The sequence below is a fragment of the Fundulus heteroclitus genome, unplaced genomic scaffold (genome assembly GCF_011125445.2).
Source record: "Fundulus heteroclitus isolate FHET01 unplaced genomic scaffold, MU-UCD_Fhet_4.1 scaffold_74, whole genome shotgun sequence".
NCBI classification, from domain to species: Eukaryota; Metazoa; Chordata; class Actinopteri; order Cyprinodontiformes; family Fundulidae; genus Fundulus; species Fundulus heteroclitus.
Window position 1 is genome coordinate 179,927 of NW_023397186.1, and position 26,205 is coordinate 206,131.

At 36.2% G+C, this 26,205-nt stretch overlaps 1 protein-coding gene across 1 annotated transcript in view; it reads right to left on the minus strand.

Annotated features, from left to right (window-relative positions):
* Positions 1 to 2,867: 2,867 nt before the first annotated feature.
* tusc3 (tumor suppressor candidate 3) overlaps positions 2,868 to 26,205 on the minus strand; it is an 84,357-nt gene continuing 61,019 nt past the window's right edge. The window contains exons 7-10 of the mRNA XM_012874181.3: positions 24,683 to 24,746; positions 21,044 to 21,118; positions 6,194 to 6,284; positions 2,868 to 3,302 (exon numbers count right to left, since the gene is read on the minus strand). Coding sequence (XP_012729635.3) covers positions 3,287 to 3,302; positions 6,194 to 6,284; positions 21,044 to 21,118; positions 24,683 to 24,746 — 246 coding nt within the window. The 3' untranslated portion in view covers positions 2,868 to 3,286. The remainder of the gene's footprint in view (positions 3,303 to 6,193; positions 6,285 to 21,043; positions 21,119 to 24,682; positions 24,747 to 26,205) is intronic.

The window sequence follows — 26,205 nt, forward strand, 5'->3', positions numbered from 1 at the left end:
TGCAGCATCCTAACACCTATATTAGGTTGCCATTTGTGCAAGACCAACACCAGCAAGACCAATGATGGAAATGGGTACAAGGAAACATTTGTGTTTCCATGTCCCAGCAGTCTTTGCGGTTGCCTTCCTGTACTGTGCCTACACCCCAAGCAGTCTTAGCTCCGCCTGTGCAGCGTAGGAGTGAGAAGCGAACTTCAAACCATGCTGTTTTCCCTCAGTGGCATACTTGTACATTGCATTCTCAGATCACGTTAACTGGGTTTTGAGAAACTTGCTAGCAAGTTCTCCCTCCATCAGCTTCATGCTTACGAAGAAGAAAGCTTTGTGCAGCTTTCAAATTCAGCTATCTAGAACCAGCTGATTTTTCAACTCGTACCGATCAATGACCAGATCCTAAGCGGACCCTGGCACTAGTAAATCTAAAGCCTGGTTCACATGGCAAGTTAAGCATACGGCATCCTGTTTTATGACCTTTTGTTCTGGGAAGCTAGCAAGCAACTAGATGCTAAACCATACTTGCATTCCTATGAATGCAGCCTGGTTTTCACTCTCCCCCCCCCCATCTTGGCTGCCCTAACAGTGATCAAACGCATGCATTACTCCATGAATATGGCTTTTCTGCTTGCACACTCCAAGTTGACCAAATATTTGTTTATTTCAAATAATTTACTGGTGCTGACTGACAATTATCACATGATGGAACCAGAGTGAAGCCTTATGACTACATGCTTGTCTAGAAAGTGCTGGTCCAAATTTATAATTTTTCAGTTGCTCACTTATTCTCACTTGATTTGCATTTTACCCTTGATTATTAGTTAGTAGATGTGCCTTTCTAGCTAATCAAGAAGTTTTTTACTCAAATAGTTTTGATTGTATCAGGGCAATTTGGTTTAATAAACCCTCATAATGAAGATATACTTGTATTTATTTTTTATATAAGATATTTGCTGCCCGAAGGTTAGAGCTGGCATTATCTCGTACAAGTTAACAGCTGATAAGAAATTGTATGGTGATTCGGTTGATATTTACTGCAAATTGTGGGTATACCTTGCAATTATAACTAGGCCCAAACAACTTCAAAATTTCACACGTTAGAACATCCAAATGCCTCAGGTAATTTTGGGTATTGATAACTATTAATTACAATTATTGATTACTAAGTGTTAGTAACCTAATCATCACAAACCCTTAGTGTAGTTTATATATATATATTGTGGAAGATCTTTGGTTGGGGTTCCAAATTATGATTTTTTTTTGTTAAATATCCATAATTAAAACCATAAATGCACAATACAGCAAGGAGGTAATTTTTTCCACAGGAAAATTAAACTGACTTGACTTTCTACATAGCTTTTATAGAGCTACCATAGAAAGCATTCTAAATCTCAGTGTGACACTGTGGAATGGGGGCAGTACGGTACAGAGAGCAAAGACTTAGCACGGGTGGTGAGAACATCACAGGGGATTGTGGGACATGGCTCTATGAGATCTGGACATGGTTTATGCTACATAAGTCCAGAAAAGGGCAGACGCATAGTCACAAATCCCACCCACCCGGGCAATGCACTGTCTGTCCCACTTCCATCATGTAAATGATTCAGAAACATTAAAAACAAAACTAATAGACATAAAAACAACCTTTTTCCCAAAGCTGTAAGGGGCTATGACCCCCTGCTGAAAATCAATACATCACCTGCCCATTTAATAATGTTACATGTTATGTGTACATTGTGTGCCTGTCTCATCAAACATGTCATTATGGTAACATTAAATGATAGATTCTTAATTTTAATTCTCAAGTTTCAGTCAAGTAAAAACATTTTAAATGTACGCCGCCTTATTCATAACAACAATGTTCCAATACTAAGCCAGAAGCTTATTGATGCTACACAATGTATGCGGTTTTCTCTGTAACTCGCAAGGGGACATTTATCCAGACACTGGTGGATGAGTATGAATGGGTGAAATAACTAATACCCCAAAATTAATATGGCTTTCATGCCAGTTATGACTGAATACACACTTCTGACAAGAACTGTACCTGATTGTGACCAAAACAAAGTGACCAGTAATATAAATATATAGCATGGAGAGAATTATTTCTGGAATTGCACCATCACTTATGCAAAAAATGATTTATTGAACCAGTCATCTACAATTAGTGTTGTCCTTTTTGGAAATCATCTCAGACCAGCACGCACATACACACACGCAGACAATTGTTTGCTCTTCCAATGATTTAGAGCAAAAATAGAAAAGAATACAAGGGAATATTTTCATTCCATTTGTCAAACTACTTGTTCCTTCGTCTGCCCACTCAGTGCAGCTTACATAAACGGCTGAAGCGCTCAACCCACTCAGTCTTTCAGGGGGCAGTTCACAAGTAAAAGAATTAGAAATGCACATATTCTGTAACTGACCTAAGCCTCTAAAAGAAATGTGAACACTTGGGTGTAGTCTTCGGTAAACTCAGCAGAGCTTTTTTTGTATGTCTGATTCAGCATTGACGTAGCAGGGAGTGAACTACAAAGACCAGGATTTTTGAGATGCAAAAATTAGAAAAAAATTTGAATCCTTCTTTTGAGCTAAATTACAAAAATGTTTTTTTTTTCCTGGTTCAAGCAAATACATTTCAAAGAAATTGTTCAGCTTGTTTCAGACTAAATCTGATATATTTCACCAAGTTTTCTTTTATTGCTCTTTAATCATTACATGCTTCATTGTTTGAGTGACAAGCAAATTAGAGGCAGTATCAACAGATTTTAATTTGACCAAGCTCAAACACTGATGCCAGAAGTCATAATTTAGTTTTTTTCTCCCAATGTTTCTCAAAAATGCACAAATAATAAACAACAAAACAAAATTAGTCGAGTATTTATACAATTTTTATTTAAAGACATTTTCCCACCAGTTTATAAACTTCTCTGCTTTAAAACCTCAAAGTATTTGCTGTGAGATTTAAATGTGGACCAGTTGTTAGAAATATGCTTTAATGAATTCATTGGAAATGTAAAATTACCTTAGCTTCCATCTACACTGACTGAACTCAGAAAGTTTATCCACAGACAAAACATGAAGAAAAATGCAGACGTGCCAAATACCTTTATTTCCACATTAAAAAGAAAGTACATATCTTTCCACACTTAAAACAACAGTAGGTAAGAAGCAATACACCAAAGAGAAATCCCACAAAGCCCACCCTACAGTGACGTTTCCTGGTTTCTTCGCCCTTCTCCATCCCAAACAGATTCTTCATCTTCCTCTGACCTCCTCTTCAGTCTGCATTTTACTTAATAAGGAAGCTGCAAAGAATAGAATAATTAGAGGACAGATATAAATAAGGAAAATTAATATAAAAACACAAATATAAATAAAAAAATCTATTTCTTCCAAACTGTTTTTGAAAGCAAACAATCGGGAACATTTGCTCAAATGTCTGAAAATGCTCTTGGACTTATTGAGGGAAATGAGAAGTGGCAGACTTGCCACTGAATGTTTCAAGGCTATGTACCATTCAAAATTCAAAGCATGGCCTTCAATCATACAAAGGAAGCTGCAGCAATCAAACATAAATAACCATTCAAAATGGCCCAACTTAATATAAGCAGCAGGAAAGTGCAGCACCTAATCTGAGGGGTGAAAAACAGCAAAAAAGGCTCACATACTTCATATACTCTTGATCTCTTCTAATCTCACAAATAAATGAAGGAAGTTTTGAGTTGTGTGTGTGTGTGTGTGTGTGTGTGCGTGTGTGCTGGACTAGTTTGAAAGCTGAGAAATTGTGGTTATTTTTTCTATGCTTTCAGCATATTTTTAGGAAAACAGTCAATGGATAATGTAGCATCAATGACTGAGCCTTGTAAAAGTATTCATATCCTTAGGATGTTTCCATTATTTGATCAAATTAAAAAAGCAGTTCTATTTTCATGGTGAAATGTGGCGACGGCAGTGGTATGCTGTTCAGGAGCTTTTCTTCAGAAAAGCAGGGAAGAAGATCAAACTATATGAGAAGATGGATGGAGTTAAAGTCTGGGTCATACAACAGGAAAACCTGTTAGAGGCTGCAAAAGACTGCAGACTGAGCCAGAAAAGAGCATTTATTGCAAAAGCAGCCAAGAAAGCCCATGATAACCGTGGAGGAGCTGGAGAGATAGAGAGCTCAGGTGGGCAAATCTGTTGACAGAGCAACTATTACTCGTTCATTCCACAAACCGGGTCTTAAGAGTTAGCAAGAACAGAGCCAGAAGAAATGTTGGGTGCAAAGCAAACATGAAATGTGCTATGATCAGATAGGAGTAAAACTGAACTGTTGGGTCAACATGTTAAACAAAATAGGAGGTATGGGAAAAAATCCTTGCGCATCACCCTGTCACATCATCCTCATGATGAGAGTTGGTGATGGCAGCATCGTGCTGTGGGGATGCTTCTTTTAGTAGAAAAAGGAAAGTTGGTCAAAGTTATTGGGAAGATGGATGGAGCTAAATAGAGGACAGTCCTGACAGAATACACTGGTGGATAGACTCAGACCTTAATCTTCAAAGGCATCTCAAGCAAGTACAAAGTCAGCTTTCTATCTTCTGAAGAACATTTCCAGGATTAAAGGAGTAATGTCTTAGCAGGATCTTGCAAAACTAATTTGCATTTATATTTAGTAAAATCAATTACTGCAACTGTGTTTTCACAGGTCTGCCAAAAAAAAAAAAAAAGTGGATCAGACAGCTGCAGCTGATCCACAATGCTGCTGCCCGGGTTCTCACTAAGACTAAGAAAGTAGAGCACATCACCCCACTTCTAGAGTCCTTACACTGGCTCCCTGTAGCTCAGATAATCAACTTTAAAATACTCCTATTAGCCTATAAAGCACCTAAATACATCACAGACTTGTTATCAGTGACTGAAGAGTGTAAAAGTTCTGAAACCCTGAACTATTTTAAATCAAGGTTAAAAACCTATGTTTAAAGTTGTCTTTGAATGTTAAGGTTGAAATTTGTAGTTCAGCTTGTTGCATCTCAACTTGCTGCTGTAATGTTTTCTGTTCTTTGTTCTGTTCATGTACAGCACTTATATACAAATAAACTTGCCTTGCCTTGAGGGTGGAACAGCGGTTCCCTGCCCGATAAAACAACTAAATCTAACAGAACATCTGTTGAGCCTCAGAAACTGATGTTCAGAGATGGCGTTTACCCAGTCTGACCTATATATATATATATATATATATATATATATATATATATATATATATATATATATATTTTATTTTTTTTTCCACAAAAGAATAAAAGTTTTAACTTTCCACTTTACAGTTATGTGTTAGTGTGCTTCTCCATACCATAAAATCTTCAACATTTAAAGTTTGTTAAAATGTTTCAAATTCATAATACCTTTGTATTACTTTAGCGTTCCTTAATTAAAATACCTCCATATATATATATATATAAATACTAAACTTCCATTATCAACACTACAGTCTGAAAAGGGGACATTTGTGTTGCTCCCAGTCAGGGATTTCTTTTGAGGAAAGCATGAAGATTTTCTTTTGATATGAGTAAATGTATGACATGAATGCTGAAATTCACAAGAAAATATACCAAGACAAATAATGTTAGTTGCTTTCTCCAGTACACTTTTGGGAGAGAATGACCTTAAAAAAAAAAATAAAAAGCTGAAAACAATGTTTGAGCCCCCTGCAAAAATAATTGTTGAGCCCTGTTGGAGGGCACTTGGCCTTCTGAAACCCCCTCACCTCTACAAGTTAGTTTCAGCAGTGGGAGCTGTGGGATTCAGCACTGTAATATCCTGCTCAAGTGGCAATGAATTGAAGACAGACTCTGCAGACTTGTGTCACACATTAAATCTTTTTTATGTGTCTGTGACCTTTAGTTAAAAGTGAGACCAAATTGCTGCTGTTCTGGCTCACTAAGCCACAAAAGATGACTGCCCACATATTTCAGACATTCTCCACCTTTGGAAAACACCCAATGGCCGATGACTTCTAATGAGCCAGCTGAAGAGGCACATTGGGTGAAAACGTACATAAGGTTCACAAAAACACAATGCAGAACATTTTGAATTCAAAGCTGTGGAACTTTGTTGAAACACTGCAATGATTCTATGGTTCCAATTATTCAGCTTTGTATTTTAATTTGAATTATGCAATTGGACAGAGTAATAAGGCATTTGTTCCTATAGTTACCTGTAGGGGTACCCGTGGTACTTGGACCGGAAGATGGACAGCAGGAAGCTGAAGAAAAACACCACCAGCCCAAGGCCAACTAGGCAGATGACTGTAAGCAAGGAATAATAGTTAAGTGATTAAAAAGTACATTTTTAAAGTTAAAATCGCTACAGTTGGTAAAAATTTAGATTTAAATAAACTAAAGTTGCTTCTATGGTTTATACAGTTAAAGAGATAAAACACCAGTAACATCTCATGTTGGTTGGCTCATGTGAAGCGGCTAGACCTATTGTAAAATAAAAAAGTTTTTAATGAGATGCTTGATAAATACTAAAAAGAAAAAACAAAACAGAATATTAAAAACATTTTGGTCATTCATTGATATCATGAAGGCAAGGATAATAAGGGTTTTAAAGTCACAATTGTGGAATGCGTCAGGCAATATATATATATATATTATATATATATATATTATATATATTATATATATATATATATATTATATATATTATATATATATATATATATATATATATATATATATATATATATATATATATATATATATATATATATATATATATATATATATATGAAACTAGTTTGATGTAATTATGTTCCAAAACTTAACCAAAATAAAAAGTATAGAACTGACATTTGAGTGTTTTTTTTGTCAGTTAATAAAGTACAGACTTATTGAGTAAATCAGAATATTATTGAGGAGCTCGTTTCTTTCATTAACTCAATTCACTAAGTGAAACACGTGATACAGATTAGTTACACAGATGGATGTTTTCAAGCTTTTACTCTAGTTAATATTTCAAAAGGTACTTTTAATTTGACAAACGAGCATCATTGGAAAGCAATATGTAATTTATTGAATATAACTGTAGTAAAAGCAGGCATACTCAACGTCTGGATAGATTATAGAACAATAGGAGTGAGCGTTATTGGACAAGATTGGGGGTATAAATAGTGATTTTGACTTCTGTTCCATCACTTGCACTGCAAATCAAGTTTAAAACAATAGGCCACAGTGTGTAAAGCCATCAGCTAATAGTTAGTGTTTATTTGTTTAAACCATGTTTTTATAAAAATAAAAAAAAGATCCCTACAGGTTTTACAGAACAGCTATATTCCCACTTTCACATATTTCTGTATGCAACAGGGGAACATATCTTCTACGTCTATTTGCTTGGACTTTAGATTCAATTTACTGTAATACTGTGATTCTATTACTGTAACAATATAGCAGAAAGTGTATTGTGATGCTACTAACATTATCTTTGTTGAACACTTTTGATATATTAAATATATGTCACCTTACAATTGACCATGTTTTGTTTAAATTTTATACCATACACTTGGCATTTATTCTAAACACAGAAGTATATTACAAACCTCAGGATTTTTCAAGTGATGTAAGTCGACCAAATTTTTAGCATTTCAATTTACACAGCGTCATGCAGAATTTACAGACATTTTAAAGTCAAGCATGGTAATTATAAAACAATAAACTGTGATGTTGGGATACCACAGGCTAATATTCTGGATGCTTGATTTCAAGCTGAAGGCATCAATTTTAATCATTTCATTCACATCAGTGACACAGCCACTGATGCAACCACCTTTGATCTCTGTTCAAAGAGAGCCTGCTAGCAGGGTTCCGAAGTGGAACACACTGACGGCGTCCTCCTCTCTTCACATAAACAAACATCTAAATTTAGCCAACTACACAGTCCGACAGACACATGTGAACCTGATAAGTAACACACACACTTAAAGTTGAACTAATTAGGACTGACAATCTTATTAAAAAAAAAAAGTCTGGAAACGGTTGGTGTTTTTATTCATGTACAGACCAGGAACACAGGTAGAAATTCAAATCCAATCCACTCCTTCACTTAAACTCAGTTTTTTTTTACATGTGGAGAAGTTTATAAATTTTGATTTTAGTTGCTGTAAAATCTCAGTCTGGAAAATTTAGTGTTCAATTTGCGTACATTTATGCACAAGTGAAAAAACTCCCAGGTTACAAACAATTTTTAACAAAATCATTAGTGGCACAACTATTGTCACGTAAACTTATATTGTCGTCACTTAAAAGTCTTTTATAATAAATGTAACTCAAGATATTTCTTAAATTCATGTAAATGTATACCAAAATTTCTTCCGATTAGTAAATCATAACTTTCAAATTTTCTGAGGTATACATGAAATTATCCCTTTTGTTTAGCCACTGGTAACTAGGCTAGATGATCTTGCCACCACAGTCAACAGATAAGAGGTGTAAAACAAAAGTCAAAAAGCAAGAGGTTACTGTTTGGCAAGTGCAGCAGGGAGTGGCGTCATGCAGTTACTGAGCCTCCATAACACCATTAGGAGCTATCTACCCGCCAACCAGTTGTTTGGGAGTAATGTCAGGAAAAAAACAACAACACTAAACGCCACTGATTTTGTTATTTATAGAACTGTGTGTTGTGTCAGATGAGACTAAGATGGAGCTTCTTGCCAAGAAACACTCCGGGTGAATTTGGCTTAAAAGAAACTGTTTGGCATTATACTATTTAAGATACATTTATTTTAACAACTGTAAAGGCTCTTTAATCTGTGTTTACAAAAATTTAAGAAAAGACCAAAAAACTTTTCTTCCTTAAGAATGCTACCACTGACATCAATACTTACAATTTTGTGATGCTGTAAAAAATCTGGGCGTTGTTTTGGACAATTCAATTTTGTTTATAGCAGCAATCCACAACACATGTCATCTCAAGGACAAGGATTTTAAATTTAGCAAACAAGTTGACTCAGTGTCGAATCAAGCTTTTACCACCTTTGTCATTTAGCTAATGTTAAACGGTAACTCAACCCCAAATAAATTTTTTTTTTGCCAATAAACTTAACATGGTTGTCATAGTACTGTCTACACATCCTAGGGTCTTATTTATAAAGTTTGTGTACGAACAAAATGGATCTTGAAACGTGTTCCGGCATTTCCACGCAAAACTTGGGAACCATAAAAAAAAAACAAAACAAAAAAAAAAAAAACTAGAAGGAAAAATGTGCGGTCCTTACAGCTGCACTTAGCCGTGGCTCATTTTGGAGACGGGGGAAATTGGCAGTGCAGATGATAATGTTGTGAGTTGCAGCCAAACTGAATCATGATACCTCTCAGATATTCAATTTCACTCCATATTAGACTTTAATCATAGATCAACTTTATCATAAGCGTTCAAAACTGATGTCATTCATGCTTGTACTGGTGACAACTACACAAAAGGACATTTAAATACATTAAAAGTCCGCACAACATTTTATCAGGGTTTTCTACCATCACATTCCTCTTATCGTGGGGAAAACCTCTAATTCCTCCTCTCCCTCCCTCCTCTGAATGTTGATCTGAGCGCAAAGCCTCAGAGGAATTTCAACAGGAGCACGGCTTTCATCTGACGTTGAAAACAGTAATCATGTTTAATTTTTAACGAGTTTGATGGAATTTCGAACATTTGTCTGAGGGTGGGATAATGCTTTTACATGGGGGTGAGTTGCACTTTAAGCCTTTTTATTAAACCGGGTTGATCTTGAGAAGGGTATATACCAGTGTTGTAGTACTCGAGTCCGAGACTCGAACTCGAGTCCGAGTCATTAGCTAAATTTAAAGACTCGTGACTTGACTTGGACTTGAGCACTGATGACTCGAACTTGGACTCGGACTCCTACATTCAGATCATTCTGACTCGGAGATTGAGAAAAAGACTCGACTTTTTTTAATATCATTAGGCTATAATTTTAATATGTCATTAGAATATTATTTGGTGTATGATTTTAATATCTAAATGTCGTACCGCGCACGTGACGTCACCATCTCATGAGCAACGCCCCTTGCCGCTAAGGTTGGGCAAACAGTGTGAGAGCGCATGTAGCAACCAGCCGTTACACATGCAACAGACACAACGATATGACCGACTTTACAGCTGTTAAACTTTCACAAAAGAATGTCCAGGCGCCCATTTTACTGGTAGAACTGTGGAACAACATACCAACGTTCAGCTCAAACGATGGATTGAGTGTCGAGGTCTTAGAAAGACGGGCCGAGTTGATAGGAAGGTAAGTCGATGTTTTTCTTCTGCTCGGCGTTCATAGCGTCAGCGGCTGTTTTTTTTTTTTCTGTTTGTAGTCACCGTCCAGGAATCGGTATAAATTTTCCAGCCCGCCGAACAATTTAGTCCGGCCCGGTGGCCATGCATTATCATTATCCAACGGCTGTATCTCCTCGCTGCATCGACCGATCTGCTCCAGATTTGTTGTAAGTAATGGGGGAACGCTGCCGAACGCGTTTGTGGGAATCGCCCGGTGGACGGGCGAGGAAAATGCGTGACAGCATCTGCGGTGGCGGGCGGCCGGCAGTGCGCGAACACCGCCCGCCTGCCGGAGCCGCGGCGGTGCGCGAACACCGCCCGCCGGCCGGCACCGCGGCGGAGTGCGCTTGGCTGCGAGGGCCGATCGACGCCGCTTGCGGCTTTAACATCCTTCATATGCGGCCTATCAGCGTACCTCGAGTCGCTGTTGCACGTTCCATAACAACAATATTTAAAAACCATTATAGGAGACGTCTTAGACTTGGAAAAAGCAGTAGTTTTACCGAGTAAAACCAAGGGTAACTACAGCGAAAGAGTTATTAGTGCAATGGGATGTTACTACTTCATGTCATACATCACACGTCAATAGTGACTCGACTCGGACTCGACTCGGATGAGTAGTGGACTCGACTCGGACTCGACTTGGATTTTTTTTTTAATGACTTGGACTTGAACACGGGTGACTCGAACCTGGACTCGGACTCGAGGCATAGTGACTTGACTACAACACTGGTATATACACTTATCACTTTAAGCATTGATTACTGTAAGGCTCTTTATGTTGGTATCTCTCAGTCATCTCTAAACAGGGTATAATTAATTCAAAAGGCAAATGCATGTCTTTTCATGGACATCTCCAGGCATGAGCAACCCCCAGTTATATAATTGGGGGTTGCTCATGCCTGATAATTCAACAACAATATATATTGATCAATAGATGTGTGGTGCAAGAGGAAATAAAGGATCAATAAAAAGTAAAATAGAACAGTTTTCTCTCCTTTTGTATTCTAGCCTATCGTAGGTTAATACTACAGTCATTACATCCTCTCAAACACATACCCACAAACACTCCATCACCAGCTCTGCTCCCATCAGAGTTTGGAGAGTACATGTTATTTTTTCAAAAACATATTTTTTTGGTAAAAAACAAAACCTTTGAATTAACAGTCAACCCTTTATTCAACAGTTTTCCTTAGCCAGGATAGGTAACTAAACAACAGCATAACCTGGCCAGGGCTGCGCTTAAAATATATTTTTTAAAATTTTTAATAATTACCCATATCGATTACTAGGATTTCTGTTTTATCAATGTGCTTTTTTTATATCGTCTAGCTCTACTGTGGTCCCACCCCACATTTCTGATTTATTGAGTTTCTGTATGCATGGTAGACCCCTGAAGCCACCATCTCAGCTCTTCTTAAGTATTCTGAGAACTAAATATGAACATTGGGGTGACCAGGCCTTCTCAGCTGCAGCAACCAAACTCTGGAACTAGGTCTCTCTAGAGCTTCACTTAATTATTGAACTGGGCTTTTTTTTTTAAATACAAACAAAAGACCCTTTTATTCAGGAAGGTTTTTAATAATAAACAGTAGCATGGTGGGATTTGATTCGAGACTACTAACTTTTATTTATTCTTTTGTCTGTTTTTGAATGATTTTTCTGATTTTATTGTAAAGCACTCTGGTTGTCTCATTGGCTGACATAAGGGGCTATCTAAATAATTATTTAGATAAATAAAAAAACATTTCAAGTCTGTAAGCAACCCCAATTCACAAAAAAGTCCTCTTTCCTCCCAACTACTGTTAGATTTTCTAATCAATGCCGCTCCTAATAAACTCTTAATAAGTTTTTACAAACAAGCTACTGGTTGCACTTGTTCATGTCTCTTAGACGCTTAAGTCATTTTGTGCATGTTTTAGCTTCTCAGGGAGTGTTTGTACATTCATAGAAACTGCATGGTTTACATTGTTCTATAATCAATTGCCGTTTGTGGGACAATAAAAGTATTTCCATTCTAAGGTACTTTAGAAAACAAACATGCCTAATTTACAAAAGGTTCATTACAAAACATCACAATCTGAGTCAGATTGAAAGATTTTAGTTCTCCCCTTTTAAAATCCCCTACTGTAATCCAATATAAATCCTCGAAAAACTTCACAACCCATATTCTTGTCAGACTATATATATATATATATATATATATATATATATATATATATATATATATATATATATATATATATATATATATATATATATATATATATATATATATATATATATATATTCTGTAAAATATATTCTCAAAATAAAATGTATTTTTTACAGTGAAATGGGGAAAGAAAAATGTAAAACAAACGCTATGTGAAAGTTGATATTTCCTGTTATCCATGGCTGTTTTAAAGTTAAATATATATATAAGCTTGTGAGTGTATACGAACACCATCATGTCATGGTTAATCCTAGAGAGGCACTGTGTTAAATTAAACTGTCACCACCAACAGATATTGCTAATCAGGGATTAGGATGAGTACCTCTCTTGAAGACTAAACAGTGAGATATCCTCCTTGCGGAGTGTGAGGATGTCAGTATGTCTTTTAGTGTCAGAACAAAAGATTTGTCTGGAAAACTAAAATGGATTTTTAGTGTCAATCTCTGAATATGCAAAACACTTGAGGTTTGCATGGCTCAAGTCTGAACAATAATGTGGTGGAAAATGACACCGTGGACGAGAAAACATTTTCTACTGATATTTTGAGCCTTAAACGTAACTCTAAAACTGATCCAAGAACTTTACATTTTTCAAATTGTTTCTTCATGAAGAATCAGTATTTCATGAGCTGCAACATTTAGGGTTTACCCCATGTGTGTACGTGCTACAATGTTTTCTTGACATGCAAAGTGGCATATTGCTCTTTGCATGTCAAAGGTGATAAAACTAAGCATGCAGATGTGGATAATGCCCTAAAATGCACACAAGCTAAGCATTTAAAAATGTCAAGTGATTTAAGACCATAGCAAATTGACGAGCTGTTTAGGCTGAATAATTTCCCTCACTAAAAATGACGATGATCCTCTTTTGACTGTATGCCTTGGCTCAATTTAAATGATAATATTCAGGGCCATAAAAAAAGGGAATTTAATATTACTCTCATTAGCAGACAAATGGGAACAATCTGGAATGCAAAATAAACTTAAAATAACTTGCTTGTAGTATGCATTGTTTTAATATGCACAAATGTGAATGATTTTGTTCTCATAACATTGAAGCTGCGATATGTCAACATTTTAAATCTTTTTTTTTAAAGGAGGATTTAATTGTTAATGTCTGGCTTTTGTAACTTAGAGTGTGTTGGTTGTCAGACTGACACGTCAATCACACCTCATCTGCCATCTTCGAAGTTCCTAAATGAGCTGCTGATGTCCCGAAATCTGGGAGTAGTGATGGACTCAGACCTGAACCTCCAAAAGCATCTAAAGACAGTTACAAGGTCGGCTTTCTATCACCTGAAGAACATTTCTAGGATTAAAGGACTGATGTCTCAGCAGGATCTAGAAAAACTAATCCATGCGTTTATTTTTAGTCGAATTGATTACTGCAACGGTGTCTTCACAGGTCTGCCTAAAAAGTGGATCAGACAGCTGCAGCTGATCCAGAACGCTGCTGCCCGCGTCCTCACTAATACTAAGAAAGTAGAGCACATAACACCAGTTCTAAAGTCCTTACACTGGCTCCCTGTATCTCAGAGAATAGACTTTAAAATACTTCTGTTAGTCTATAAATCCTTAAATGGCTTAGCACCTAAATACATCACAGACTTGTTATCAGCGTATAAACCATCCAGACCACTCAGGTCTTCTGACTCCAGCCTGCTCTGCATACCTAGAACCAGAACCAAACATGGAGAAGCAGCATTTAGTTCCTATGCTCCAATTATCTGGAACAAACTTCCAGAAAACTGTAAAAGTGCGGAAAGCCTGAGTTCTTTTAAATCAAGATTAAAAACACATTTGTTTAAAATTGCCTTCAACTGTCCTAGTTAACTGAATCACCACTTTTTTGTTCTATTTTCTATCTATATTTTATTCCTACTTGCTTTTATTCTGTTTTATTTTGCTATATTTTAATCATGTAAAGCACTTTGCATTGTCTTTGTACTGAATTGTGCTATATAAATAAATTTGCCTTGCCTTTGCCTTCAAACAATGGTGTTAGAGGGTATTTGCAAGCCCAAATTTTCTATTCGCAACAAGGCTAAAAATACTTTATTTTCCATAAGCAAAAATGTTTTTAAATACATTTTAAAATAAATTATTTAAGTTCAAAACTATTGGGAAAAACAGTTTTCCAGATATTTCAAGGATGCAAGGTGAAAATTTTGGGGTGGGGAAAACAAAACTAATTATTTTAGCAGTGGTAGTAGCAGAGATCGATGAGTGAAACAGCTGTATAAGATCAAACCCTAACCCAAAACCAGGCCACTCAAGTAAGTTACACATGCTAACTCTGAACCCCTTTCCTCTCTCATACTTTGTTGTTAGTATTAGTACAACTCAGTACAACTCAGTTCTGTGTCTTGATTTCTTGGTATAATTTTACTAAGTTGCAATGACTCCGTTCGGTAATGATAAATAACATAAGTATAGAAACATAATCTTCAATCTATGTGATTAGTAGAAAGCTAAAGCTAAAAATAAAAAAAAACAAAAAAACTTTTTGACCTTAAACTGTTTATGGTTCCTTCACCATCGCCTGGTGCAAACGATTACCTTCTGGTGTAAAGAATCATCATTACCATACAAAATGTGCCCTGCACAAATATAAAGCAAAAAGGTTACCTTAACCAGAATCCCAAAAATGAAACTTTGAATTAGCCAGACTTCATTGCCAAATGCTAGGCTAATAAATAGCAAAGCTAGAAACCAAATACTAGCTGAGATACTGTGGCAATGTCTTTGCAAATTAACTATCCACAACTGGCTATTAAATGTTATATTTTCTTTTGTCACAGTACAATAATAAAATACAATTACTTGTGCTAATTTTGGATAGGCGTTATAGGATTAGGGATGTCATGATAGTCAAATCAATCGCAGGATATATTTTAATCACATGATTAATCAAAATAAGATGGATGATTTGTGTATGCATGCTTGCTTTCCCCCCTTGTGTTTCCCTTTCCTCTCTCTGGGTGTGGACAACTAAAGGCTTCAGTACGGTGCATCATGTTTACTCGCCCCTCCCTTCTCGTTTCCTCACTGTAGGAGGACTAAAATCTTGGTTCAGGTAGGCACATGCTCACAGTTTAGCATGAGAGCCTTGTGAGAGAGAGCCAGAGAAACGTTAGTTTAAAAAGAAAATGGCTGAAGACGACTGCTGCAATATCAGAGTTTTTTTGGATTCAAGCCAAATGACGACGGTCGACCGCTTGATCTATCTGAGCTGTTATGTCGAGATGATATGTGTGCGTTATTATGCCATTGTCATGTTAGTTGAAAAAAAGTCTCCAAATCACAATACTGTCATTTAACGCAATCATTTTCAGGAAGATTTATCGTCCACCAAAATTTGACATTGTGACAGGCCTATAGAGGATCAGATATTTCATAAATTTTTCATAAAAAGCTATTTATGTGTGTCAATAGCAATAATATTTTAATCTTTCTTTTTTCTTTTCTTTTTTTTTTACAACAGATTAAACAATCTTTAAGGTATGAATAAGACATACAAAAAATACAGATATCTTAAGATGGTCTATCAGCACATTTTGCTTATTCTATCTACTTTGGACTGGGATTTTTGGAGATGCATAAAAGATGTATAAAAGATAACTCCATGAATAACTACATGTGCGCAGGCTTGCATTTCCAGTGCGGCTAACAGAAATAACTATTTATTCACAATAGCTTGAAGTTTACTTTTAAATGTCGCAATGCTCCATGTCATTTCAGAGACCTCCGAGAATGTTCAGTGTCAAACATAATTGATTCAGTGCATCAAAAGAAACTTAAAATATAAAGAGGAAGTGGGAATGTTCCTGTCTTGTTCTATTTTGTGAATTTCTAGAGTCAAACACCTGCAGAGAATAATCTTTCACCTGGTACAGGCGAGGTGTCACTCGCATCTTCAGAGACACAGTAGACCTTCTGCTTGCCATCTTTTCTGAGAAGTGTTAATGCTGCAGCAGGATAATGAGGCCAAATGCACCTCAAAGCTGTGCAAAAACAACTTGAAGATCAAAGAAGACTAGGGGAAGGCTTTAGGATTTTCATTAGCTGGAGTGCAGCAATCATGAAAGCAGGGAACACTAAAGAGATGAGATATGCATCTTCATTTGTTTGTGATTATTTCTTTTTTTTTTTACTATAACTCAAACCGTTCATATTTGCTGTTGAAGAGGGCTGTTAAATGGTAGCGACATTAAGGTACAGCATCTGCACTGCTCAGAATTTTGTAGTCAATGCAAATTATTATTATTTTTTTAAATCAAAGCCTGTCTATGTACCAGGTGTAAAATAATTTCTATATAAACAAATGATGAGAGTGTTGTGACTGTCAGCCACAACAGCCACCTAATATAATTTAACATTTTTTTTATTGATCTCACAATGGAGAAATTCACTTCTGTATCTTAACACACCCCCTAGGGGAGCAGTGGGCTGCCACTATGCGGCGCCTGGGGAGCATTCTGGGGTTAAGGGTCTTGCTCAGGGACCCAGAGTGCCGGCACTGGGGATCGAACCGGGTACTTGCTTCCTTCTCTGAGTGCAAGCGCGCTGCTCTAACCACTCGTCCACGACCCCCCCCCCCAATATGTAAATACCACAGAATCTTTACATTTCATAATAGAAACTAGAGCAGCACAATATATCAAATCACAGTCAGTGTAATATCAGAGGGTGTAATTTTGAAAACTGTAACCCAATTGCAAATAGTGGTTGAGACACTAAAGGTCTAAGGGAGTGTTGAAAACATTGTGTAATAGTAAAGAAATAGGCATTGCAATTTTCAGCAATAAATTCACAATAACATTTTGTTACTTTAACATGCACCTAATACAACTGTAATAGAGATTTCCAAGTCATCTAAAGAAAATTCTAAAAAAAAAAAAAAACACAAATTAAATTACTTTAAACACCTGGTATTTCCTTAGCTTTTAATCTTTTTTTTAATTAAAAAGGTCTATTAAGAAATTAAAACTTTCTCCAAAAAATTTTTTTCCAGTAAAATGGGGGTGAAAGTGGTGCAGGAGCAAGGAGTTTGTCCTGTAACCAGTGCCGGTCTAAATCTCTATTCCGTCTGTCTCAGTCATTACGTCCTTTGGCAAGAGACTTCACCCACATTGCCTGCTTCCAGTGGTCAGAGGGCACCAGTGGTGCTGATTGAATGGCAGCCTCACTTCTGTCAGTCTGCCACAGGGCAGCGGTGGCAACAATGTAGCTTACCACCGTCAGCATGTGAATGTCTGTAAGAATGGACGAATGACTGAATGTACTGTTAAGCGCTTCGGAGTCTTCGAACTTAATCAAACGCTATACAGGCGCATGCCATTTACTATTTTTTTTTTTTATATACATCCTATATCAAAGATATGATTACCCTGTATGTTCCTAGCAGAGCACTTCGCTCTCTGCCTGCAGGTCTACTGGTGTTTCCTAGAGTGTCTAACTCCGGGGTCACATTGAATGTGGTGCACTTACGGTTGCGGTGCCGCAACTTACCCTGATAATTAAAAAGCTATGTGTCAACTCACATCAGTCGCATGCGATTGTGTGTGCAGTTACTGAGGCCGTGCGGCGTTGCGAAAAATTCCACAACAACAGGAAATGTAGGGCTAAACAGGAAATGTAGGGTGCTAGACAGGATAAAGTTCTGGTAAATTTCAGAATAAAGTCACAGCACCAACTTTTGTAGTTTGACTAGTGTAAACAGAACGGCGACACAAACATGAGGAAAATTAAAACCATGGCTGTTTTTGAATCATTTATATCGATAGTCATTTATGAGGGATAGCAACAGAAAGGTCCACATGAACTATACTCGCCAGTGCCATTTGCACAACTGGAGCCGCCCTGGAGCAGTGTGAGTGAGGGTTTGTGGAAAACGGGAACTGGATCAGGACCACAACCCACACTGCATTCAATGTGAGCCCGGTGTGGAAGCAGAATGGGAGGCAAATCCTTTTGTTATCCTTGGAAAGGAAACTTTTTGACCAATCTGTCTGGAGGATTTGATTGAATTTGACTTGAGATGAGACACACTGTGAATTGGTGCTATATAAATTAAATTTTATAAAATTTTATTCAGTAGTTCAAATCAGAAGGTCAAGAACCTGTTACATATCTTTATTACTCACAGGATTGTATAGTTCGAGCATATTTTTCAGTTAGTTTTAATAATGGCTTATAGGTAATCCAACCCCCATTTTCGTCTCTAAGAACAAAGAGAAGACTTAACATTTTCCTACACTCCAAAAAGGACAAATAGCTGGTTTAAAGACCACAGAATAATTGTGCTTGATTAACCAGTACAGTCTCACCTCACTTAATCACCTTCTTCTTGACCTAAGATCAAAAGTAAGATAAGAGACACGAGACAACGATACAGACAAGCTGAAGGCGGCAATTAAAGCAACCTGGGTTTCCTTAACAGATCAGCAGAGCTAAAGGCTGATCACTTCCATGCCACTGTGCACTGATAAGCATTTCATGTAAAAGGAGCCTCTAAGTATTGGGTGCATACACTGAACATATGTTTCAGTAAGCTGACACTTTTACGAGTTGAAAATCCCTTTCCCCAATTGGTTTGATTTAATATAATTTTCAGTTAAAATTATACTTTGGGCATTTTATTAGCCGTATGTCATAATTATAAAGAAAAATAAATGGTTGAAATATATCTCTGTGTGTAATGAACCTCTAAGAGTTGCACTTTTTGGGTTAAATAAAAATAAAATAAAAATAATTGTTGATATTCCAATTTATATAGATGCACCTGCCTCTACTATATCACTGAATAAAGCAGTGGTAGAAAGTGGTGCCTTTATCAATACCACAAAATTTATTTGACCTAATCTGTCAAGAACCGACATTTCATTCAGGAGGAGATATATAAAAAATATTTCTATTTAGTCTGACAAGCTCAACTTCATAGCCAAAGCTTTATTTAATTATTAACCTGAGATCCTGCTGTATCTGATGGTTTCTTGTCTATGTTGGATTTTCTTTTACTCACATTGTCATAATTTTTTACATTAATCTCTTTTTTTTCATTTAGTGTCCACCAGTGTTCCACATATCCCTTTAATAACAGTCTGCATCTACCAATTTAGCAACTCCGTTTATGCATGCTGCATCTCCCATGTGAACTATTAGAGCAAGTAGCAGTGGATAATGCTGTATAGCAGCACTCAGCGGTATGTAAACAGTATGCCAGGGATTTAAACGTCACCTCTACTGATTACACCAACTTTAAATCCCTAAACGTCACCCTTATGGACTGCCTGTGTTCAAAATAAACATAAGATTTCAGGACAGGCATATTTTTGTGGGACTACTGTGTGTTTTGTAATAAATTTCAATCCACATCAACATAGCTGTATAGCAGTATACACTCTTTTTAAATTAGCCAAGGTAATTAGAAGCGTGTTAAATAAAGGCTGATGACCAATACCACCAAGAATCATTTGTCCACTACACATTATATAGGAAGGTTGTACACCCAGCATGCATCTATAGTCTGTGCAAGTTTAGCCTGATAGTGCAGAAAAAACATGCTTGGGGCACTTAATTTTAATTTCCTAGTTTTAATGTCTCAACAAGAACTCTTGGGTAATCTTACCTTTAGGGCACGTCTCCACAAAGCAGTTTTGTAAGTGGCCGAAAAGCGCTGACAGGGCTCTTAAAAGTGCTTCAACACACCGATTCATCAAAGAAAGTGTTTTCACTCAAATTAGAGATGTCTAAAAATACAACTAGATCCCAACTCATATAGCACAAAATTGACCAGTAACACCCAAGTAGTTTTTTCCTCTTTTGCTGACATATGAACATGACAGTAAAACGGAGTAAAAAGGTGGACAAGTGAATATATATCAATATTAGGAATGTTTTTAATATATGATCCTATTCAACACTCTGCGGTATAATAGCATCCATGCCTCTAAAAAAAGAAAATGCCAACAGCTGAAGTTCTTTGAGTAATCATCTATAACAGCCAGGTCAATGGATTGCGTGTGTAATGTTTCAAAAGTCTTTTTTTTTTTTTTTTTAATTCCTGTCTGGATTTCTATAGGTAGGATTTTGCCGACACTGAAAAAGCCAGAGTGCTAAAAAGTTTAAGGTTTGAAACCTTGGTAATGACTATAGAAAGCTGACAACTTAATGTGCCAAAAATGTGCGAGGACCGACTGTACCCTGCACTTAAATCTTAAGTGTCTTGGGTTGCACTTTCCATTATTAAAACCTTTAAACTGCGCATATGTTTTATACCATGATCCTGTTTTGACAACTTAAACATCAGGACCGTTTTAAACGAAGTAGAGACAGTACATCATGCCTTGGAAAATGAACCACTTACCTTTAAAATGCTTATTGATTTTAACAACCAGGTAACCAAACACACATCTACTGGTTATACTTCTAACAAAACTTACAAGGTTAGGCAAAAAAAAAAAAAAAAAAAGACCAAAGACCAATATGGAGAAAAAAAAAAAAAAACACTTACTCCTTCTCTTGCCAACATCTCCCTTAGACGTGGCAGCTTCGTTGAGCAGAACCATTCCCATGGTGATCGCAGCATCTGGGAAAATGTTGTCAAGGAAACAACACATATATGAGGCAGGAAGGAGCTGGAAAAACAAAATGACCCAGAAGGAACTTTTGAACATATGGATGCATTTAGAGCTTAGCATATAGATGCATATAAATAAAAACCTTTAAACAAACTAGAAAGAGTCCATGGAGATGCATAACTTTAATAGCATACCATGCAGCAATTTCAAATAACTACTTTTGTTGAGACTAGGTCAGGGTAACTTACTTAGTTTTATACATAATTCCTTTACGTATAAAACTTTACTGTAAAATTTTAATCAGTAATTAGTTTTTATAGTGACTTTAGATAAGAAAATGGATGTTATGAAGTACAAAAATTCTGTAATTCTTTGTTTTATTTATCAAATGAAGAAGAGATCACATAGCTGCAGACCATAAGATAAACCCATGTCAGGGCTAATGTTTACTAATCACATAAATATGCTGCAGTACACAGCAAAGCAGCCTGAGGAAGGAAAATATTGCAATGGACTCCACATTTCATCATCTTAAAAAAAAAAAAAAAAAAGCTCACAGTTTAGTTTAGTCAACACTGCAGTGATAAACTAAGAAAAGCACAGTGCACTCATTAGCCCTGACACACTATGTTTATAAGCCTAAATTTGTAACATATTCATATTTTAACAAACTTACAGTCCAATCTTTTATTCAGACATGTTTTCTAGGTTTAAAAAGGCAACATTAGATTTAAATGTCATGTGGTTATCACACATTGTTAACTTCCAAATAGACTCCATAGAAAAAGAGCTGAACATGATAATTCAGATGTTTTTAAATGTCAATGGAGTTGCTATCATCATCAGCAATCATAGGTCTTCCCCATTATGTTGAGCAGAACTGGGGCCACTTCCATGGTGGATTTGTCTAGCAGTTCATATATATAAATTGTTCTGGAACCCTGTAACACTCCAATATATTTTGCATTAAATAAATATTTTGAAATAGCTGTTTGTTATATTGCACAAAAAGACTGTCAGTCACTGTTGTGCTCTTTTTGATCCATGTTGCACAGTGGAATGTGTAACAAGATGAAGTGCATATCTGAAAAAAATGTAACAGAATAATTAATAATATTCATATTAATCATTATACATTTATAAAACAATGATGGAAGTTTCGAAGATGTCTATACACCTAAAAAAAATCCAAAGTATAAAAAAAAAGAAAAAAATAAAATTCACCAGTTGCACAATGTTATTTTCTAAACTTTCCTTAAAATAATGCTCGCTCTTTGTCCAAGTTGAAAATAACGGCAACTTGGCTGAAAAAAGGCTACAGTTATTCATTCTAATTGCAGATTTAGGTCTACACTCATCTTTTAATTTTATCAATGTGTTTCATCTGCCTAATATTAATGATTTGGAGAGGCCCAGCTGAGGTCCACCTTTAAATCTGATGCGAGAATATGTGGAGGGAGCTAAAAATTAGGATGTTGGCAAGAAGGCTTTCCAAACTCAGACTTCATTAAAATCAAATACTAGTGGAAAGATGTGAAACGATGGTCAACAAACCAAAGAGGGGTTTGACTACTGTAATGTCTATAAAGATCTTAACATCGATTATTGAGACGGTTATAAATTATTTGACATGCATTTATCTTCTGAAACAAAAATATATCAGATACACATTTTTTTTCTGAAAATGAAACTCTTTTTACAGGTTTCTGAAAAGACTAATTTTATTTTTCATTCTCTCTCCCTAAAGGACTTCATGTAAGTAGATTTCGTGGAAATTTGTATAAACCAATCACTAAAGAAATTTTTTAAAAACGTTTTTTTTCTTTTTTGAACCATTTATGTTTCTGTCCAAAATCAAGAAATGGCCCATTCTCCTTATATCAAGGGAATTATTATTGAATACTAATAATGCACGCAACTATATTTAATTATTTGTTGAAAACATCAACAACAAACTGAATGAGAAGAGACAGCTTTCAGAAAACACACAATCCAGAAACGACTATTAAGTTAAGGGTAAACAGTTTTAATCACAAGATACTTTTCACAATTTTCTAAACCCATTTTCCTTAATTTAACATTTGAAATCAGCTGTTCTATAATACCTGCAAACACAGCCTGACTAGTCTTGGATCTTATTATAGAATGTTTCCTTCAGCGTGCTATGAATACAAAACCACGATTAAGTGCAAGCTAATGGGGCGCTAAAGCTTTCTGCATGGCGAGAAACTGAGTTGAAGCCAAAGCATCATCTGGATCTGCCCTAACCCTAAAGAGAAGCTATGAAGACATGCTAAAATACAAATCAGTACATGGTTTTGTAATAAGGTTGTTAATGTTAATCTGCTTAAGATTTCAGAAAATACATTTCTATCATATGAATGATATAACAGTAATAACAGCTATTTTTTGTGGGGAAAAAAAATATGTTCACGAATTTCAACTACTTTTCAGCTACTGTCATATCATATGTCAGAGGCAGGTGTGATCTTTTTTCTCAAACGCACAATCCCAGTGCAGCTAAAATCATTAGTTTGACTTGGCTCATGCTTTGTGACAGATTCCTGTGAGAAGCATTTTCCTTCTCCAAAAATAAGCCTTCTCACTAAATCCAGACAGTTGCACTTTGGTCTTGTCTGTTCAGTAAAATATTTGTCCAAGTAACATTTTGCAAACAATTTGCAAACAGGCAGGCATGCCAGGTGGTAACCATTTTGTAAAGAAGATTAAATCGGCATGCAGAAGCTAGGCCTAGAGGTACTAAAAAAAGTTTTTATGGATTATTTTTCCATCTCACAGATTGTTACAGCTGTTGCTTTTTATACCTGAAAGAATCAGAGAATAAATGGATGTTTTTTCTGAGCATGGTTCTTAAAAATATTTATATTTTTCTCAATAGATGATGCTCTAAAAAGGTCTTTTCAATACCCGCACAAAAAAACAAGAGTTGATGTGTCAACATTTGGACAGGCATGCCTGTTCCATGAAGATATGATGAGAGGGCTAAATGCTGCAGGAATGAACAAACGAATATTCCTCTGCAGCAGGTGCAAACCTGGACCAGTTATTTCCATTGGGATTAATGTAACAGTTATGAGTGAATGGTAGCTGTATTTACAAACAGAAAAGCAAGAGAGGAAGCACACAGTATGCAAGCAGAAGGTAGAAAAATGCAGACAGACAAAAAAAAACTATATATATATATCTTCTGCTAAACAAGTCCACAAACACCCACAGAGCTTTTCATGAATTGATGACATTGGAACAAAAAATCACCTAAAATGAAATATTAAAGATGGGCAATTTGACAATTTATTAAGTCAAATTGGCATCCTTTTTTAAATAATGCACACAGATGGCATTGCTTCTATATTGTGCAAAAAAAGAACAACAAAATTTTAGTTGCAAATACAGATAAGAAAGAGCTTCAGTTGTGTATTGTATATCCTTTTGGTGAATAAAAGGAGAAATATTGCCAAGATGACCCCCAGACATTTCAGAGACCTTAAAATTGCTCTCTGTGATTTGCATTTTGGAGACTATAGAAAATAAACAAGCAAACAAAAGGATACTCAGAAGAAGGATGATGTGAGATTCAGCCACAAACTGAGCCTGGCTGCTGCCATGGATGTAACTCTGTGGGAAAGAGAAAGAGAGACAGACGTTAGGTTTGGCAGTGTTATTTTCAACTGGCAACTTGTTCAGCTACAAGGAGAAATTTGTAAAATGAATGTGCTGTAGGAAACTACAAGCATCAAATGGAGCATAGGTAATGGTAGACCTTCCCATCACAAATTACATTTTTTATTTATTTAAAATCCCCCCCAAACATTAAAATACCTCTCTTCAGACAGTTTAATCTTAGAGAGAATAAATATAGGAAAAAATATAAATGAAATAATTATCTGATCAAGTACCATCCAAATAAAGAAACGTTTGCAGCCTACAAAGCTAAATTATATCCCTTTATTCTTTGAATACAATAACAGTCCTTCACATAAGATAACCTATACTCAGCTGCAGCCAAATGGCATTCAAGCTCTGACTTAATCATATCTTTTACTTTATTATTCTGAAAACAGGAAACTGGCATGTAATGTCAAGAATTGTCTCTTTGCCAGGAGACAATTTTCTGTAGACCTAGACGGGTTGAAACATTTAAGTCGAGCCTGTGCGTAGGTCACTCCATGAATAAATCTGTGCATGTGTGTTATGGGAAGACAAATCATCCTCTGAGAGCAGCAAGGTCAACTTGAACCAACAGTGAATCTTACACTGGCATAGAAGGCTGTATCAAATCATTTACCAACCAATTTGTAGTAGAGACTTGCTGTGGAAGATTTGCAATTTATACATTTGTAAACGGTGCAATTCAAACCTTGCAAAACATGAACTTCATATAAATTGTTGAAAATTCACTCCCCTAACTCACTTCTTATCAGTGGTAGTCAATTTTCAAGGCTTTATGACAGATGCCAGAGAGCTGATAAAAAAAAGAAAAAAAAAAGAAATGAGAATAAAGAGCTGCAGCTGAGGTAACTTTTTTCACACCTGCACTGGGCAATGAGAGTCATTACTGAATGACTGGGACGTCTCTATTAAAAGCAAGAATCATCAAATATATAAATCAACACCAGCTGGTACAACCGAGGTCCGGAAGGTTCCCAGACCACAAGACTGCAAACTCTGCAAGAACTAATTGTGTCATTACATTAAAATTCATGCATGACCAAAAAAGTTACTATTTTTGACTCAACTCAAGCGAGTCTTTGACAGGGATTTTGATTCAGCGTGATCTTTGAAGCTGCACAACCGAGCATTTCTGGTGAAAGTCTTAGGCCCAATTCGACAGACGTCTGTCAGAATGCAATTGGGAAATTCACGGTGAAATACCATGGGAGACAAAACCGAGGTCTTAAAGAAATGAAGCAAACATAAAATTATTAGCATCTGAGTTTACGGTACACAGACTCTGGTTTTCCACTTGACTGCCACAGTGTTTAAGGATGGAGAGTAGAATAGAAGATGACAAAGGAGGTAGGCATGCTGTCCTGCTTCAGTGGAGACACATAAAGAACGTTTGCATTTGAAAGCA